At 39.5% G+C, this 19,626-nt stretch overlaps 1 protein-coding gene across 3 annotated transcripts in view; it reads right to left on the bottom strand.

The window, feature by feature from the left end:
• Nucleotides 1–19,119, bottom strand: part of scai (suppressor of cancer cell invasion) — a 138,486-nt gene extending 119,367 nt beyond the window's left edge. For 2 of the 3 annotated variants that reach the window (XR_005943846.1, XM_041194118.1), the window contains exon 1: nucleotides 18,694–18,717. Coding sequence is in view for 1 of the 3 variants with exons in the window: in XM_041194118.1 (XP_041050052.1) it covers nucleotides 18,694–18,717 (24 nt within the window). In the remaining 2 variants the exon portion in view is untranslated. Of the gene's footprint in view, nucleotides 1–18,693; nucleotides 18,718–18,996 lie in introns of those variants that run through there. The other variant, XM_041194119.1, reaches the window with a different exon arrangement.
• Between the last annotated feature and the right edge of the window lie 507 nt (nucleotides 19,120–19,626).

Genomic DNA, 19,626 nt, shown 5'->3' with positions numbered 1-19,626 from the left:
AGTGGCTGCTACCAGGACCGCAAGAAGAGTAGTAAGGCCGAGGGATCCATGAAACCAGTAAATCCAAGGTCTTGGGCAGGAAGAATTTTGGATAATGGTGAGGGAGGAGCGCACTAAGGGGTTTGACCTTTTTGGGGGGAGTAGGGAAGGGGAAGAGAGAGTGCCTGCACCCCCCCCCCCCCCCCCCCCCACACCCCACTCCTTCTTGCCCTTTGAAGGCTCTCTTTTAAAAAAAAATCAGGCGGCCCATGCCAAACATTTTATGGCGTAGCAAGCATGTTATCAGGGTCAACTGACTTGGGAGCAAGCTCCCTCCCCTCCCCATGCCTCCCAACCCCACTGGGAGCACATAAAATCCAGCCCGTAGTCTGGAGATGAATGCATGTGTGGGATTTCAATCAGGAGGCAATGGAAGTATGCAAGCTTGATGATGGAATGGATGGACTCCAGAGTTAAGCAGTAAATAAAGGTTGTGGAACATGTGATTCAGTATGAGTGAGCAGCTGGGGACAGAGAGAGATGGCATTGGTGGAAATGAGTGGTGCAATTTCTGGCAAGCAAAATCAGAATATCTAGCTAACCCATTGTTCCACACTAGTTGCCTATTCCACAAACCTAATCCACCTTCCACTTCTATCCTCAGACAACAAGAACCACTTTGTCCTGTGAATGACTTCATTTCTCATTCTGTTGTACTTTTTAAAACTAAAACAAATAGGCCTTATGTAGCCTGTTTATTACCCAAAACAGCAGAGATATTAAAAGAACCATGTAATCTTTATCAAAAGATGAGTAACAAAGTGGTGTGGCAATAAAACTGTAAATATCCAAATTATGTTAAAAGATTGGTTAATTGTTTGTACAATGTTAATCTTGCCATGGATTTTGTGTTGAACTAAGTGAGGGACCTGATGAGGTAAATTACATGTCATTGTCTTTCTCAACAGCATGCTCTCTTGTGTCAATTGGTATGAAAAAGTTAGATTGTGATGCACAGCGAATGACTTAATTTGTGCCCACTGAGTATTGAGGGATCAGCCACACCTGACCCAAGATCACAAGTTGTGGGTAGTGATGCTAACATGTTGCTGATGTACAAAAAGCAGAGCAACAGCTTAGGAACAAGTGGTTGTGTCATTAGAATTTCTAGTAACTTTTTTCCCATAGAATCAAGTATTTATTTTAATAAATCACAATTATTAACAATTGCATGAATTGGGTCAACCCAGGTAGAAGGTTGTTCAGTGGCCTGAACCAGTGTCATGCTTACTGCTGTCTCAATTTTTGTTAATTTAGGGGATGGTGTAACAATGCTTTTTGCTTCACAGCCAGACTCCCCCCCAACAATGTGGAATCCTTCCTCTTAAGATGCAACCATTATGGATTGCTGCACTACATACATGTATGTGAATAGCTGCTATACATTACACAACCACATTTGAGAAGTGTGACAAAGTGCCTTTTCAAATAATCTCAGAATTGATAATAGAGTAAAAGGAACATTATTTCTTAATTGGTGTTAACAGGAGAATTGATAATATTTGGATTACCACTGCCCCTATTCTTTGACTTAACATTTGAAGAAATAATAATAATTTGAAGCAAAGTACTACTTCAGCTATCCTGCTTCCCATGTAAATACAAGTTCACAACAATGTGCAATCTGACTCTGTTTTATAGACAGATCAGAGAAACAGTAATTAATGCAATGGGCTCATTACCACGTCTTAATCCAGCTCCTTTTAGAGGTGGTAGGCCCATCTGAGTCAGCAGCAAGGCAGAGCAACACTGGCTTTTGTTTTGTTTTTAAATGATCTATTCTGTTGAGATAAAGATGATATATATACTCCTTTTTATAAAACTCAGGACTGTTCTGCTAGTGTTTTCATTCTGTTCCTATTATGACGGAGTTCTAAATATCTTGACTAGGAAGATGGAGAAAATGGTAATGAGCTGAATTTTTTTTTTAACTTCCCTAGTTAGTAAGTAAGTAAGGACAGTAAGTAATGCTTCTGTTTTATTCATTGTTTTACATGACAGTATTGAGCCTAGAACTCAAAAATGTGTTGGAATTATATTCTGCTAGATCCCTTCAAAGATAGTTTTTGCACAAATTATGCATCCCACAGGGAGTCACAAATAATGGGATCTGTGGCAACTGATTTATTGTAACACTGGTTTAATTTTGAGTGGATTAAGTCATAAAAAATGTATACATTTTCTCAGTCTGAAAAATTATCTGTGCTATAAATGCATCATTTTAGAAACAGAAATTTTGGCAAAGGAAGAGACTGATGAGTCAATGCTCGCCCTTCAACAGAAATATTTTCTCCATCCTTTCCCTGGATCTTTTTACATTAATTTTTTCTGCCCAATATGTATCCATTTCTTTTTAAAGAATTGTCGAACAGGCATATGATAAACATTACATGCTTTGATAAGAATTGTGAGAAAATTTCCTCTTATAATTTCCCTCTTCCCTTCAGTCTTCTAATGATCCTGAGTCAGAGCCCCTGGTTACTAAATTACTAGTCAGTGAAAACAATCTTAAAAGACCACGTGGATATAGCTTTTCGGTTGATACATTTTAACATTTAAATTAAGGCCTAAAATAACTGAAGAATTTGCTTAATTACAACAATGCTCGCCACCTTCAGTGGAATGGTATTTGAAGCACTACATCAAATATACACAATGTATATATCGCCAGAATAGCTGGCCAAGTGCTGATCAGAAATTATAGATTATATTCAATTGATTAGCATGACCCTAAATAATAATTGGATAAAAGGTTATTTTAGGCAGTGCTATTCACTTTGCTATGCACAGAGAATGAATTGATTTCATGAAGTGGGAGTATAAAGGGGATTTTTAAAAACCTCAAGACCTCACATATTACATCACTCAACCATAGATAGATATAAAAAACAACCAGGCTATGCTTGGTTTCCATAGGATGTTTTTGATCTGAACGGAATAATGCATCATCATGGCCCAGCAAGACCTTTGGTGTTCTCCACATCAGTGGTGTATGATTATGAGGAGTTGGGGAAAACAGAAGGAATAAAAAGATACACATTTGAAAATTTAATGACCACAATAACAACTCTTTCATAAATGCAGACAGGAGAAAATATTCAGTACAGTATACTTCTAAGCAAGAGGAAAAGTTTAACAAAGTGGAAGAAAAATTTAAACAACGAAGGGTAAATCTTGGCTTACATTCACAATATACATTCTATGCCAAACATATATGGTTTCCAACCCTTCAATGTACTATGGCAGGAGGGCCTTAGATATGGTCTTTCCTCATTGCATCTTTGTGGCAGCTTCCCCAAGTTTTAATGATCAGCACAGAGTTCTGGACCTTGGAAGTGCCAGTCTGCAACACCCGATCATTGACAGCGCTTTGCACTGGAAGACTAGCGAGTCTCAGGCACACCAAACAGCATCTTTCACAGAATCGATGGCCCTCCAGCAGCAGTTAATGGTTAGTTTGTTTGGCATCCCTGGGAACAGCCTGTAGAGCAGAGTCCTGCATTGCAGAGCTGTTCAGAATGAATTTCGACCAAAAAAACACTGCATCTCTTTCCAGACTTACTTTGCATTTCTCTGCTGTTAGCACCTATACTTTCAGCTGTCCAAACCCCAAGCTCCAGAATTTCCTCCCTCAACTCACTCCACCTTTAAAAGGTGCTCCTTAAAACTCACCTCTCTGACTAAGCTTTTGGTCACCTAACTTCTCCTTACTGTGTGTCAAACTTTGTTTACTAATCTTCCTTTAAGTGCATTGGAATGTTTTATTACATTAAAGGCACTATAATAAATGCATGTTGTTGTGAGGAGCCCTTAAGTTTTTCAACTAGAATCCTCTCTCTCCAACACAACTTTCTGCAACAATAAAAACATTCAAGGCATGTGGCTGAAATCACTGACATCTGCTCTTGTAATTCCACCGGTTATATATCTGCCACTGTTCATGTAATTATAGTGCACATAATTTATATAAAAAGCATGATATATGGTCATGTAGCTATTAATGTATATAATGTTATTGGAAATTATTTTTCTTTAATAAGAGGTTTAGTCTGTGGGTGTGGCTTAATTGGATTAAAGCCAGCTAGCCTGGGTGCTTTGAAGTATTCTAGTTTTGAGATGTAACCAGAGAAGTAGAGGTACATTTGCATTTTGTTGAATAGAGCAAAATCTGGCACCTATCTAGCAGAGGCCAAGCAATGTTTATATTAATAAAATTGGAACTAAGAAAGAAGTTTTATTGTTAGAAGAGGTGGAGTTCAATGGTGCTGGTGATACAATGAGAATTTACATTCAATGAGATGTGCTAGGTGTAACAGGTAGCAGTCGTGTGTGTGCAGGCCAGAGGCAGAGGCAATGTAACATCAAAGCCTGTAAGCCTAACACTGTGTCTGCAAAGGAATCATAGTGAAAGGAACCTCATTATGAATTTGTAAGGTGAAAATGCTTTGCCTGGTATCTGCTTAAAGTCTATGGGTTGCTGTTGCCTTAATGGAGATTAGTTTAGGAATTTGTTAAAAGTTATGATAGTAGTAATTTATAGCCATGTGTATATATTTAACTTATGTAAATTAATAAATGCCTCATGTATTTTGATATAAAAACCTCTCAGACTGGTGGTCTGATTCCTGAATTTAGAGCTGCGTCTCAAACATACCACTAAAAATATAGGATATATTTTTCCTCTGGGATTTTTCAATAACTCAGCTTTACCAACTGCTGGGTCATAACAATATTTAAAAATTAAGATTTGTTTGCAGATACTTCATAGTTCAAGCAATACATTTAATTTTTATGCCATGTAATGAGCAATGCATCGGTATCAAATCTATTGAATTACAGTGACTGGTCAAATTTATTTTTAAGGAATTCTCAGAGTTTTAACCTGTTTGGGGGATTGAATTCCACAATTTTAATCATACAAACTGGCAGCCTTGATTCCTTTAAATGTGTACTGAAATATTGCTTACTTTTTAGTCAGAGGCACCTCTCACATTTATAAAACATGGACAAAGTTGATAAAAAGGACTTGTATATTTTTGAGAATAAGAGTTTCAATTGGTTGACTTGGCTTGCCTTCTACATTTTTATAATAAATATAGGACTAAATCCCAATGACTAACTTTTCTCTTCACCCAATTCACAGGATTTAATTTTCTCTCACCAAAATAAAATAGATCATCCAACTACAAGAAGTTCAGAAATTATAACTTGTTTGTCTAATCAATGAATTTGCTAAGAAAAATGTATCAGAGCGAAGTGGAAAAAATATAGCCACAGATGTAAACCAAGTGTGATAGAAAAAGAGCAACAGGAATATTTTACAGGGTGAGACATCTCCAAACTTCTCTACTTTTGAATGGATAAAAATTACACAACAACTACTTCTGGAGATATCAGATGCTTATAATCATGAAGCATCTGTAAGTACATAGACCAACCCTTTAACAAAGAAAACTACCTATAGTTCATATTCATCCATATTTTCCAGCACCTGTTCGTAATAATTAATCAGTGGTTTCTATTCAATTTTATTTTAATTTTCCAAAAACATGGCAACTAGATTTTCTTCATGCACTCTAAGCTCAACATCTAAAAATGAACACTGAAAGGTGAATTTCTTGGAAAGAAAATCTTGAGAAAGAAAAGGCAATTTTGATTTTAAAAGTGTTCATAACTTGAGCAATTCAAATTCAGAAATAATTTCTATTACTGGCAAATAGCATTTTAAACATTTTCTTTAAAAGAATCAACAAAACTTAGCTACGAACAACCACAATTGCAGCCATGTTTGGTGATCTTAATGCAAATAAAATCAAGTCAATGGGATTATTTTTGGAAGGTTACGCGAAAGCTTTTGGGCTGAAAATCAAACTGCTAGCTCAACTGCCACTGGAATTATGGCATTCAGTACTTTCAATTGGGTCCACAAAGATTGACCAATAATGGTTTATATTCACCTACAGCAATTTAGCAAACTTATTTAATAAACGAGCTGTGAACTTAAATCCTGTCTTGTATGTCAATACAGAAAATATTTTGCTTCTGTACAAGAAATGAAACTAAGCATGCTGCTTATGTCTTCAGACTGCTAAAAGATAGCATAACGATAGCAAATAATGACTTGTGTTGTTTCCACAATGCCGAGCAGTGTTGATTTTGCTGCACTGCGACATTTATCTAGGTCCTTTTAACAATCTCACCTGACAAAGCAAAGTCTCTATTCAATAATATCACAAAACAAATGGCCACCAATCCAGAACAGAACCTAAATGCTCTTCACCATGGTAACCGTCTATTATTCCATATATAAAACACGACTGATCATTATGTTTTTGACTATCGTTTCAAAATACAAATGCAGGCATAGTACACTACAGGACACAAAACTGGTTTAATTCTATTTGAAGGCTAATTTACTTCTGCCATTTATGAAACAAAACCAGCAATATGCCACCACTAGTGCAATAGCTTCAATTTATCACTCTTCGGGGAGCTGCCACCCTAGCAAATACTGCAAATTTCCACAATTCCTACAGTTAAACATTTTGTTACATCACACCATAGTTGATCACTTGCATGCACATACCATTAATAAAATGTTCAGACATCTTGATACCTTTCCTTGAAAACAACCAACTTACTAGCAGAAACACAATCAGCCTCACATGAAACCATACATTGTATTTGACTGCAAACTATTCATTATCCTTTGCACTGAGGGTAGAAACAATACCATTATTATTCAATTTAAAACAAAATATTAAACAACACTAATTGATGCATTAAATTCAAGTTTGAGGATCTCTGGTTGAAGCCCCACCCTTGGTTTGAACATAGATAAGACTGGCACTCCAGGTTGTGATTCACGTGGATGCAAAAGAGTACATGGCACCTTTATGTGCAGGGAGATCTTAATAATGTAATGATAAACATTTCTCCCTTAACTGTCAGCACCCAAAAGTATGGATTAAAGATTTTTCAGCGGTCAGTGTGATTTTGTCCAATGAATGCTGTATTCATACAGAACAATGACTGCACCTATAAAAGAACTTATCAAACATGATGAGCTTTAGCGTGATTCTGATGGGCAGGACAAGAGGTGCGAGATAATAAAGGTAATAAACGCAAGATTTCAGCTTAAAAATTCTAGAAATTTTCGGAAAATGCTGCTGCAACCACACCTCAATAATCAAAGATAAATCAGCAGTAACTGCATCCTGTTTTCAGACCAGCATATGCATAGCAAATTATTTCTTCCTAGAAATTCAACGGCTGTGTGTAAAAATGAGTTTGGGCAGTCCCAAGCTAATTCCTAAAGTGTCTCAGTACAAAACTGCTCCTAATCAGCGTTAATTTGGAAATGTTTCAGTGGTTACAAGGATGAACGGGGCAGGAAATGGAAAAATGTCATACTGGCACAGCAGTAATAATCTATAAATGGAGAATTAACCATATTGTTGGAAGTGCAGTAAAGAGAACCCATGTCTGCATCTAACCAGGTTCAATCTGACCAAATGTAGGTGTGGAGTGCTCAAAAAGGAAATTGTTCTGCCTCCCTAGTGCATACAACTTTGATGGGCACAAAATAAAAATAATTTCACACTCTATATCAAGACATATGAAATCAGCCTTTATCAATTGTCTAATTATATATGCAGAGATTACACAATGGGATACCTCATGCATGAGTACTTCATGCATTTGCCATCAACTCTGTTATTTTAGCAAAGGCATTAACCCATTTATATTGAAAGGGAAAACATTACAAATAACATAATGGAGGGGAAATTCCAATCAAATTTATTAAGCATTTGCATATTAGAATACAAAGATGTAATTTCATAGTCAGTTGTAGGGAAATTTCAATCCCATTAATCCTCCTAAGTAAACATTAGCAGATTGGTGCCTTGCATTCCAATAATTTGCAATTCACTTGTTTCAATTGCAATTTAAAAGATTGTTTTGGGACTATATGTTTTAATATAAGGTAAAATGGAGGAATGAAGGGGTCACGTGATGTGTTCTGAATTCTGCTGACAGCAAACCTGCTTGGTTGGATGGTTAAAGATTAAGGGGGACCCAGATTATTTCACTGGGAAGAAGGTGCAAGGTGTCCACACTGGTAGACAATGGCGGAACCTCCTGTGCTGACAGTGGTTAAACTGTTAGGCTCCAAAGTCCCAGGTAGGTGTTAAGAATGTCAGGTTTTGTAAACCATTATACTTTAACTGTAGTTAACTTCAAGAGGAGATGGAGTTGGCGGTCTAAAGAATAGCTAGTCAGTATTTCTACCTGGAAACAAGGTCCATGTGATTCACGTTGCCAGAGAGATGGAGGCTTTTAGAGAGGAAGGGTGCATCAGAACCTTGTAGGGTCGGATTACAATGCTCTTCTGAAAGATTTCCCCAAGATTTTACAGACAGGGCGGTCTGCCAGGATCCGAGAGAGAGAAAGGGAGGGAGCAGTTAGAGGCAGCAAGTCTATGGTTTACTGTGCAAGAATGTGGATGAGAGCTCATGTTCAGATTGAAAAGACCAAACTCATGAGGATTTAAAAAGAGGCTAGAAGCTTTTCCTAGCATGATCTACAAAACAAATCCCCAGGAAAAATGTCACTGTGAAGGACGGTCTGGAATTAACTTACTGGGCTGGGAAAAGGAAAAAAACAGAAGTAAACCCTGGGGATCTAAGAATCACTTTGGGCTAGTTCTAGGAGAACTGAATGCCTACTTAAAAGCAGTGTAAAGTACAACCGCGGAATGAGATTCCCAGTTGTAATAAAAGTTAAAAGAGAAAGTTCTGTTCTGTAGTTCAAAGTATAAGTTGCCTACTGAAATTGTGTTTAGTCAATGGTGCTTTTAGTTTGTGTGTTACAGTAAAAGGTTTGAAAATGTGAAATCTTATGTCATCCTTTCAGCTATTCATTGGAAGTTCAAGTTTCTTTTTAAAAGTTATTGGTCTCCAGGGCTCAAAACACAACAATATCAAAATGTGAGTATTGGATTTCAAATCATATTGATTTGACAAATAAAAACAAATGAAAAGTCCCAACAAATCTTTATCTTCAGTTTCTAAAATGTTCCATTGATTTCATAATCCTCACTAACTTTACCGTGTTTTTTTTAAAATTGATCTGGGAGGGAGAAGTGGAGGATAAAAGCAGGAGTTCCCCACATACATCCACTCATTGGAAGATGAAACCACCAGTCTCATGGAGGTTGGCAAGACACAAGTCTAATTTTACAAATTACACCCTCAGGATAGTATCTGTATCAGAAAAACAGCCAAAGAATTTACTCCAATGATGATCAATAAAATCTTGGGAGGAAAAGCTTTGTTGACCTAAACTGTTTGTGTAGTTCAGCTTTATTGGGCACATGAATGATTTCAGTCAAATCAATTCAAATAATTCTACATCTATAGAAATACTACTTTATTCAGATCCAGCATATTTTTCCTCAGTTCAGAAAGAGTCATCAGTGTTCTATGCAGTTACAAATTAGTATTCTACTAACCAAATGGCAACACGTGATCTGCAATGTTAGAAGACAGTAACATCAGTAGTTTCAAATGACATAACCCTTCAAGATGAGTCCATTTTTATCCTGCCCTATGACAAGGTTGGGTAATTTAACAATCTAATTTGATAAGCAGTGAAGGGTCATGAGGACTCGAAACGTCAACTCTTTTCTTCTCCGCCGATGCTGCCAGACCTGCTGAGTTTTTCCAGGTAATTCTGTTTTTATTTTTGTTTTACCTTATACCATAAGGCTGGATAAGCAATAGTAGGCTTTAACTTTCCTCACCATACTGGGCTTCACAAATAAATGGATTTTACTTGTCTCACTTTCAGATGGTAGCTGATAATCAAAAGACTGAAGTATTGTTTCATGCCATGTTATGCTGATTGTTCTACCGATATAAATAGCAAGCTTTCACTTATGCAGAATGAGCTAACATTGGATCTACTTTGTTTATTAGGAAACATATATGAAAACAAATCTTAAACAAAAATGGTTGTTTCTCAAGTCAAGTGCTCAATCTGTATACATTCATATTGCTTTTGAATTTATGGATTTGAATTAATTGTACATGTACAATTTTATGCAATTGTATGATTAACCAACTTCAGACTAAGTGAGGGATTAATAATTAGCAAGTTAAAACTCATCTATTCTTTTAACTTGTGATTAGACATTAAACACTTAATTGATTGCTCAAGGGACAAGTTCTGTCAATAAGAAAATTGATCAAATGAAGCATCTCTGGATTTTTTGATCAATTATGCACAGAACAGGTTTGGTGAAAAAAAGCTACATTTTAAAAAGGTGTAATCACACAAGTTTAAAAAAGGCATGCGTGAGTGGTGGTGGTTAAAATGCCAATTTTCCCCAAAGACGAAACAAGAAACAATTAGTTAGCTTATCTTGGTAACTGATAAACAAATCAACCCATTCTGCTAGAGTATCTTGCATGGTCTTCTCTCAGGTGGTGAACTCAGATGAAAATACAAAAGAGGCAGGTGTATTTGAATTCAGTCAAGCCTTAAAAGCTGTCCTTACAGCTTTCTGCTTTATGTAGACTGAAAAGAGAATAGTTAGGAGTCAATCTGGTAAAGTCAAGCAATAGGATCACTGTGGCGGGCAAGTATACCTATTATTTTACATTTTGACATGAAAACAAGATACACAAATTGAATTATGCAAGTCCAATCTTTACTATTGCTCTGGCTCACTGTTCAATGGCTATGAAAAAGCTAAGAATTTATTGCTGGCCTAGTCTTAGCAAGTGTTTTCTCAGCTCACCTCGGGAATTATTTAAGCACGTGGGGAAAAACAAGAATTTCTGGTTCCAGTTACAAGAGGGTATTGTTATATGCTTCAGTTGTGACATCTTACAAGTAGATAACAGACAGTGAGAGTCAATTCCAGCATGCAAAAGGGAGAGATCGACTTATAGGAGGAACAGACTCCACTGAATCCAAGCAGACCCAAATTTGTAGCTCACATCCTATTAAGCAATTCAAGTGTGCATCTTAAGTGGAATAAAAAGAGATACTCTATTGGTACTCCCATTTAACATGCATCTCTCATTCATACTTGCTATGTGGAAAAACCACAAGCAATCTGCTCTGGTGGTGTGCTATCTTGGGACCAACATGCTGCACTAACGTTCACTTTTTATTTAAATACAAACACTAGTTTATACAATTTTGATCAAGCCTAATGTGTATTAATTCTGCCCCACCACCCCACCCAAGGATGATCTGTTCTTCCCAACTTCATTTTTATTTCTAGGCTGAATAGCCTTAAGCAATGCTACTGTCCAGTGCCTCAGAGTCTGTCTACGATATCTAGATCTACTATGTGATCTAGATCTACTAAATTTTAAACAGATAAAACCAGCTAAATATTCTGATTTGTATTCAGAGCTTTCATTATTGTGATTTTAGCTGTGGTTTGATTGCCTTGTTTACTTGTTTAGGTTAAACTGAAACTGTACATTTTTATTATTTTGAAACTAGCTAACTTTACTTATACCTGATTCCATGCTCATAAACCTGATTACGATTCCACAGGAATTCAATCTGTTCTGCTCCTTGAACAACAAAATAAAACTTCAAATATTTACTCCTGAACTCTGGTCTTGCAATTGAAAGAAATACCATCAGTTATCCAGAGATTTGATACACCTCCTGGTGGCCACTTTCAAAACTGTACTGGTAAGGGGCATCTTCACTGAACGTTACCCACACTTTCAACCAGGGATGGCTTATATATATACCTACACATTTCACTAATAATGCACCTTTAAATACCAAGGATTGAAAGCAGACAAAACTACATTTTCCTCCTGTAATTAAATTACTTAGCTCAACATTTGCACAATGTCAAATACTCACTTTTACTCACACTTCCCTCCCACACTCCCTCCAGCAGCATGGGCTCCGGGGAGGGGCAGTAAGCAGGAAGCAACAAAGGGTTCAGGAGATGGAAGTAGCAAGCTGGAGGCTCTGGAGAGGGAAGCGGCAGTTTGTTATATAAAAGACTGAGCTTGCACAGTAACCACGCAAAAATGTGCTTTAAATGGGTGATACTAAGTTATCTACATTGATAGGGCTTTGCTGTCTGATTTAACAGTGCAACACAAACTCTGCTACACACTTCAGTAACTGAGCATCTATGTTACAAGATTCACATTCTTGAATTTCTAAGCTCTTACAGTAATGCGATTTAATGTTTGCTACAAACATTTACTGTTGCTAAAATTATGTTTTACAGAAATCACTCAATTTTAGTCTTCATATATCTCATTTTATAATTCTTTTTGTTTTTAAACCTCTTTCTTGAAGGTGAGAACTTTTGCTGTGGTGAAGGACCATGGATCCCACCCCTCATCCATTATCTATTGCCAATGTGTGTCCCTAAACATTAACTGACTGCTGGGCTTTTCAACTGTGGACAGTATTTCACCCAGTCGTGTCTTCACTCAACACAAAAACACAGGTTGGGGGATGGTGGAGGGGCAGGTCACTGAACAGCATTCAGGAGCAGGAACTGTGATAGTAGTATCTCCTCATTAACTTAAGGGCATCAAGATCAGCTGTTACAGTTACTATCAGCCAACTCCGTCCAAATCAGGAGAATCTGTGACCTATTTCTTCTACGTGGCAGCTTCTTTGACCAATAAAGCATGAGAGAGAGAAACAGAGAAAGAGAGAGATCAAGATCAATGTTATATTACTGACACTTCAGTTACACTTCATCAACCCCCTGGGTACTAATCCAGAGGTTCATTACTGACATATCAGTTACAGCTCAGATTCCAAGATGTCTAATGCTGAGGTTCCACTGAATTCTTGTAATTATACACCCTGAAGAATGAATCATTTCATATAAATGAAAATCATATTTTCATTGTATAGAACTTTTAAATATAATAGCTGCTTTAAGATTACTTATGTTGGTCTTAACTAAATTTGAAATATTTCCAGAAAGATCCTTTGAAAATAAGCCCTACTTTTAGGTTTGTGGCTAAAGTTCTGGGTGGGTGAGGGGGGCTGGGGAACTGTAAAGCTAAATCATACTTACATTAGAAATAAAAATCAAAAAAGCTGGAAACACTTAGCTGATTAGTCAAAATCTGGAGTGATGAAGAATCTGCATATCAAATGCTGTAATTATCTGTTCTCTCCACTGAATGCTGTTCACATCTGTTTCTCCAGTTTCCTCATATTTTTTACATTAGATTGCATTCATCAAGATACACAATGAACCAATGTCAAGTTATATTAGGATCAATCAAGGGCCAAACATTTCTTAAAGCACATCAGGCGCTGATATGACATGAATTCAGCTGTCCAACAATGCCACAATATACAATGGATATTTGCTCAATTGTGTTGCTCAAACAGCTATCTACTACATCTTTCTTACATACCACAGAACTGTTATTCATAACATACAATATGATTCTTCATTGCTTCATTTAGTTCAGAATAATTCTCAGCACCAAAGTTAAGCTAAACAAAACATACTTTTGTCAAAAGCTAAACTCAGATCTGTTGATTTTTATTACAAATCAAAGACAATACCAGCCATGGCTACTGAAGTATACTTTAAATTACTCTTAAGTACACTTTCCTTGCTGATCAATTCCAATTGTTTTGCAAATTTTGATAAAATTAAAATACTCACACTTAAATTATCCACAACACATTAGAAGTTAAATGTACAGAGTGCACTAGCTCACTCAATTCTCTATAAAACAAGTTCAGATAATTTTCTGGGCAAAAAGGCACAAAGGGGAAGAGTTTTCATTTAAAAATTATAACTTTTGGAAACAAATATGAATGTGATCAAATGAACAAGGATTTGAAAGAGTTAACTTTTGTACAAATCTGTCATGTAATTCTGACAATCTGCAGTAAATCATGATTCTTCAACACTAACAAATTGATAAAACTCTGCACTTTCCACAGGAAATTATTGGACAATATTCAAAATCCATAACTAGGCAATTATGGTTGAGAATCAGCTAAAAGGCCATCCCCCAAATTAGTGATGCATTAGCTGAATCAATCGTCATTGCATGACTCAAAATATCCAATATTTGACACCAGTATAGCACTGACTTCAGCTATTTGATTCAATTTTTTTAAAATCCATCTACATGGCATAAGTCAGGAGTGTGATGGAATGCTCTTCACTTGCCTGGATGAGTGCAGCTCCAATAACACTCAAGAAGCTTGACACCATCCAGCACAAAGAAGCCTGTGGCAGCAGTGTGTACCATCTACAAGATGCACTGCAGGAACTCAACAAGCCTCCTTAGACAGCACCTTCCAAATCCAGAACTGCTACTATCTAGAAGGAAGTGGGCAGCAGACGCATGGAAACACCACCACCTGGATGTTCCCTTCTGAGCCACTCACCAACTTGACTTGGAAATATATCACCATTCCTTCACTGACACTGGGTCAAAATCTTGAAACTCCCTCCCAAACATCACTGAGTATACCTACACCACATGAACTACAGTTGTTCAAGGCAACAGCTCACTACCACCTTCTCAAGGGCAATTACAGATAGGCAATAAATGCTAGCCTACAACCCATAAATGAAAAAAAATCATTTCTGAGCAACTATCAAAAATCAGAGGAAAATCTTGGCAATGACAATGCCCTATCTGAATCACACTTCCAAAATCAGTGTATGTGAAAAATGCAATAGAAATACCCTAACCCTGGACAAGAAAATGGAAAGTAAATTGTCTGAACCGAATTTCTGCGATGTAGCACACTACTCAACAATATATAAATCAAAACCACTATAACCCTATTGGTGAGTCATTGTTAATTTGGTTACAAATAGCATATTTAGAAAAGTAATTTGTACAAGTAAAAGGGAAGACCTTTTAGAACAGAGATGAGGAGAAACTTCTTTAGCCAGAGAGTGGTGAATCTATGGAAGGCTGTGGAGGCCAGGTCATTCAGTGTATTTAAGACCAAGATAGATAGGTTCTTGATTTGTATGGGGATCAAAGGTTACGGGGAGAAGGCGGGAGAATGGGGTTGAGAAACTTATCAGCCATGATTGAATGGCAGAGCAGACTCGATGGACCGAATGGCCTAATTTCTGCTCCTATGTCTTACGGTCTTAAAATATAGCAAATATCAAGAAAGCTCAGATATAATTGAGTGCAAATTTATAATTGAAAAGCATTGCCAATTGACAGTGTACATTAAAATCTGTTGATTACTCCTGCTCAATGCACGGTCAATTTCAAAATAAGTGGCCTGCATTTTCCAAGGAGTGGAAATCACCGTCAGATTGCCACTCCACTCCTATTTTTCTGCACCATGCCAGAGTCCCGCATTTCTGATCAGGACGTCCAATCGCGGCCTTGCCAGGAATGCACAGTGTACCTGAAATGGAACTGCTTCTTCTAGGCGTTGGATCGTTGAGTAAGGTGGCAGGGTGGGTGGGGTCAGGTCAGGAGCGGTTGTCAGGTCAGAGGTGAATCAGGTTGGGAGGTTGGATCCAAAGATGGGGGTGATGATTCAGCTGGCGGGAGCAAGCAAGGTCAGGTCAGGAGAGTAGGGGACGGTTCAATGTGAGTGATTGGGGGTCAGTTGTATAGTTATGCAGGAGTTAGACTAGGATTTTTCTGTCTAACATTTCCTGGATAACTACCCAGGTAAGTAAGTCGGAACAAGCCAAAGTCTTCAACTCTAACTCAGAGTTAGACACTTTTTTGGAGGATCCTGGGGAGCAGGGAAATTGCCCATCTGAAGTTCAAACTTCCTGCGCAATTTCCATGCAGCCCTTGCGTTTGTACTTCTGAGGGGTCCCATAGCACATCTTCTGGGGTACTTCCAGTCTCCAATCATCCAAAAACCAGAAGATCTGGGCCAGCAGACTTTTTAAAACCTCAAAATGTGACAGAAATATTCTAAGCATGATTATTTTTTTATACCCTCTGCCATTATTCCTCCATGCTAGGTTTTATTTTCACCAACCCTCCTGACCATGAGTTGCAATCACCTGAGAGCACCTTCCAATGCTGTTCTATGACCAAACATTAAAAGGCACAAGGAATACCCTCACTGCTTGCCCTTCAACTTCCCCGTCCCTTCAACTGCATGAGTGCCACTTATTTGCTCAATACTTCCAATTACATGTTCAATGTTTGGGAACAACTTTATCATGAAACACAATGCATACTTCACATCTGGTGCACACAAACAGGCTTCCTGAACTTCTCCCTTTTTCAAAGTATTCTCTCCTTACCCATTCTGTCTCAAAGACTATAGATCATGCTGCAGTACTGCTTCACAGCTACTGCCATCCTCGATCTCTAACCAGTGGTAGTTCAGTGACAGTCTATTTGACCAATGGGATCAACACAGCAAAGACCAACCTAGTCTGCATTCACTGTTCACACACAGCAGTCAGAACAGGAACCTTGGCTGAATTTCGTTGATGAGAAATGGTTTCCACTACCAGGTGGGTCAATAAGCAATGGATACCTATTTAAGATAACTTTCGAAAGAACCAGAAAGGAGAATAAGGAGATTTTTCTTTTTAAAGAAGTGTTATGATGATCTGGAATACACAGCCAGAAAGGGTGGTGGAAGCAAATTCAATAGTATATATCAAATAGCAACTGGATATATATGTGGAAAAGAAAAAAACCAGGTCTATGGAGAAAGAGCTGGGATGTAAGACAAATGAACAGTTCTTTCAAAAAGCTGTTCTATGCATGTTGGGCCACATTCCTGCACTATAAGATTACATGACCTTATGCAAGAATATGCCACTGCTGAATTTACACTTCAAGCACATCAGAAAATGCATTCACTGTGTGGAAATAAAAAGACTTGCATTTATAGAACACCTTTCGTGACCACATGACATCCCAAAAATGTTTTACAGCCAATGAAATACTTCTGCAGTATAGCGACCATTGTAAAGTAAGAAATGTGACTGCCAGTTTGTGCACAGCATAACATAATAGTGCAGAAGAGTTTGCATTTATAAATCACCTTCCTCAACCGCAGGATGTCCCAAAGCAGTCTGCAATCAATTAAGTACTTTTTTTTTTAATTATCACACCGTAATGCAACGAAACGCAGCAGCCAATTTCCGCATAGCAAGGTCCCAAAGACCAGTAATATGATAACAACCAGATAACTTGTTTCTGAGATGTTGATTGAGGGATGAATATTCACCAAGGATAACTCCTTGCTTTTCCTGGAAATACTGCCATTGATCTTTTATGTACACTTGAGGGAGAGTAGACAGGACATCGGTTTTAAGGGAGAGCAGACACAACACTGATTTAGCATCTCATCTGAAAGATGGCACCTCCTATTGTGCAACCCTCCCTCAGTTCCGCACTGGAATGTCAGCCTTGATTTTTATGGTCCAGCCCTGGTGTGGGACTTAAACCCATAAACTTGTGATTCAGAGAAAACAGTACTATAAACTGAGCCACAGCCGAGGTTCATGAGGAACTGTCAGTTGCTATTTTTTTTCAATGAAAATATTCATATGTCACTGAAAACTAGAAAATGGGAAAAGGCATTAATTCTTAGCAATCTCACTGTCTGTTTTTCCCTTCAATCCAATATTGGACAATTATGTCCACGGGGGTCTTAAAGAAAAGCCCATATTCATTTCATCAGTCGTCGCAGATCTACAGCTGATCTCTCATAATATACAATTAATTACATTTCCATTGCTCCCAGCAGCAATGGGTGGGTGAAGCAAAGAGAAGATATGTGTACATTGTATTTTCATGCAAATTTAAAACATTACAAGAGCAATTATGAAAATCTGATACTGAGCCACAGGAGATATTAATATGGTCTGTTGACCAGAAGCTTGGTCAGTAGTAGGCTTTAAAGGAGAATCATAAAGGAAAGCAGGGTAGAGGAGCAGTGTGAGAATAATGTGTCTAGATGTCAGGTGCGACTCACTCTTGCCTTTAAATCAAGGAGGTCATAGGTTCAAGCCCCACTCGAGAGACTTGCACAGATAATCCAGACTAGGAGCCCCTGAGATGAGACATTAAACCAGGGGAGCCCATCTGCTTGTTCAGGTGGAGGTGACACCAATCAAAGCAGCGCAGGGATGCTCTCCTAATGTCCACACCAACCGTTAAACTTCAACCATACTAAAACAAATGTCACTTGTCACACATGAGACTTTACTATGCAGAAACTGGCGACTGCGTTTCACCGCATTACAGCAGTGGTGATAATAGTTTTTTTTTTTCTGACTGGCTGCACAGCGCTTTGGAACTCCCGGGGTCGAGACAGGCGACATACGAATGCAATCTTTTTCCTCCTCTGTGACAGTGATAGCTGTCAGCACGAGGGCCGCTCTCAGCCGCAGGCGAACCGGCCGCTCGGTGAACACCTGAGTCCGCCCAGCCTTTGGGGCCGAGGAAACCCCGGAACCGTGATCTGGCTGCCGCGTCCCGAGGCGAGCAGCCGAACCCCGCGAAAACGGTGCCAATGCCCTGGTGGGCAGGACACGGCTTGAGCCTTTCCAAATTTTCAACCCCCTTGTTTCCTTCCCACCCCCACCCCCACCCCCAGTCCCCCGTCCCCCCAGTCCCCCCCTGCCCCTTATAGGGTTGAACTCACCGTGATCATCAGGACATTTAGCATAGATATTCTATACACACACACACACACAAAGCAATGGGATAACTGCAATGAAAAAAAAAAAGCGGCGGCTGTACCGCACATTCAAAGCCCCCCTCCCCTCCCCTCCCCCCACCCCTTTTTTTTGACTGAGGTGCTTCTTGCAACGAGGCAGCGCCACAGCCGACAACATGTCCACCTGCTGTCACAGTCCCCCGCGCGCGCGCGCGGGGGGCGGGGGCAAAGGGGCGGGGCAGGGGCTCGCGCCCCACAACATCAGTAACCGCCGTTCCCCGAGCTTACCTTCTCCCGCTCCCCTTCCCTTCCCAATTCAATCCTCCGGGAGTACACGGCCTAACTCCGCAGGGGGTGGGGGGGGGGGTTGCATCCAAGCTTCGAATACGGGAAGCTTCTCGAGCCGACCGATCGCCGTTACCCCCTCCCTTCCTGGGATCCTCACGCCGACTCCCCCCCCTTCCTTCCCCCTGCTCGGGTCCCACTCGTTCGTGTTTTTTTTTACCCTCTCACCCTCCTCCTCCTCCTCCTCCTCCTCTCTCCACCCCGCCGCGGGGTCGCTGCACTCCGCCGCCGCCGCCGCCGCCGCCGTTTATTTCGCTTCGATCCTCACCGCCATCGGCCACCGCACCTGAGAGTAACTGTCACCGACTCCAAAGCCGGCGCCCCCCCCCCACCACCACCACCACCACCACCTTCCTCCTCCCTCCCTCCCTCCCCAGCCGCCTTTTACTACGCGCGGCTCACACTCGCTTCGAGGCGCCGCGGCGGGCCCCGCCTCCCAGTCCCCGTCTCCGGCGCAGCCATTGGGTCTCGCGCCCACCCAGCCGTTCCCGCCCACTTCCCGGCGCCCCGCTCTCCCATTGGGGCTGGGTGGACGTCGGTCTCGTGACGTCACGGAGGGTGGGCGGGGAGCAG

This window comes from Carcharodon carcharias, chromosome 8 (assembly GCF_017639515.1).
Source record: "Carcharodon carcharias isolate sCarCar2 chromosome 8, sCarCar2.pri, whole genome shotgun sequence".
NCBI classification, from domain to species: Eukaryota; Metazoa; Chordata; class Chondrichthyes; order Lamniformes; family Lamnidae; genus Carcharodon; species Carcharodon carcharias.
The sequence above is the reverse complement of the archived record's forward strand: the minus strand, read 5'-3'. Positions and strand labels throughout refer to the sequence as shown.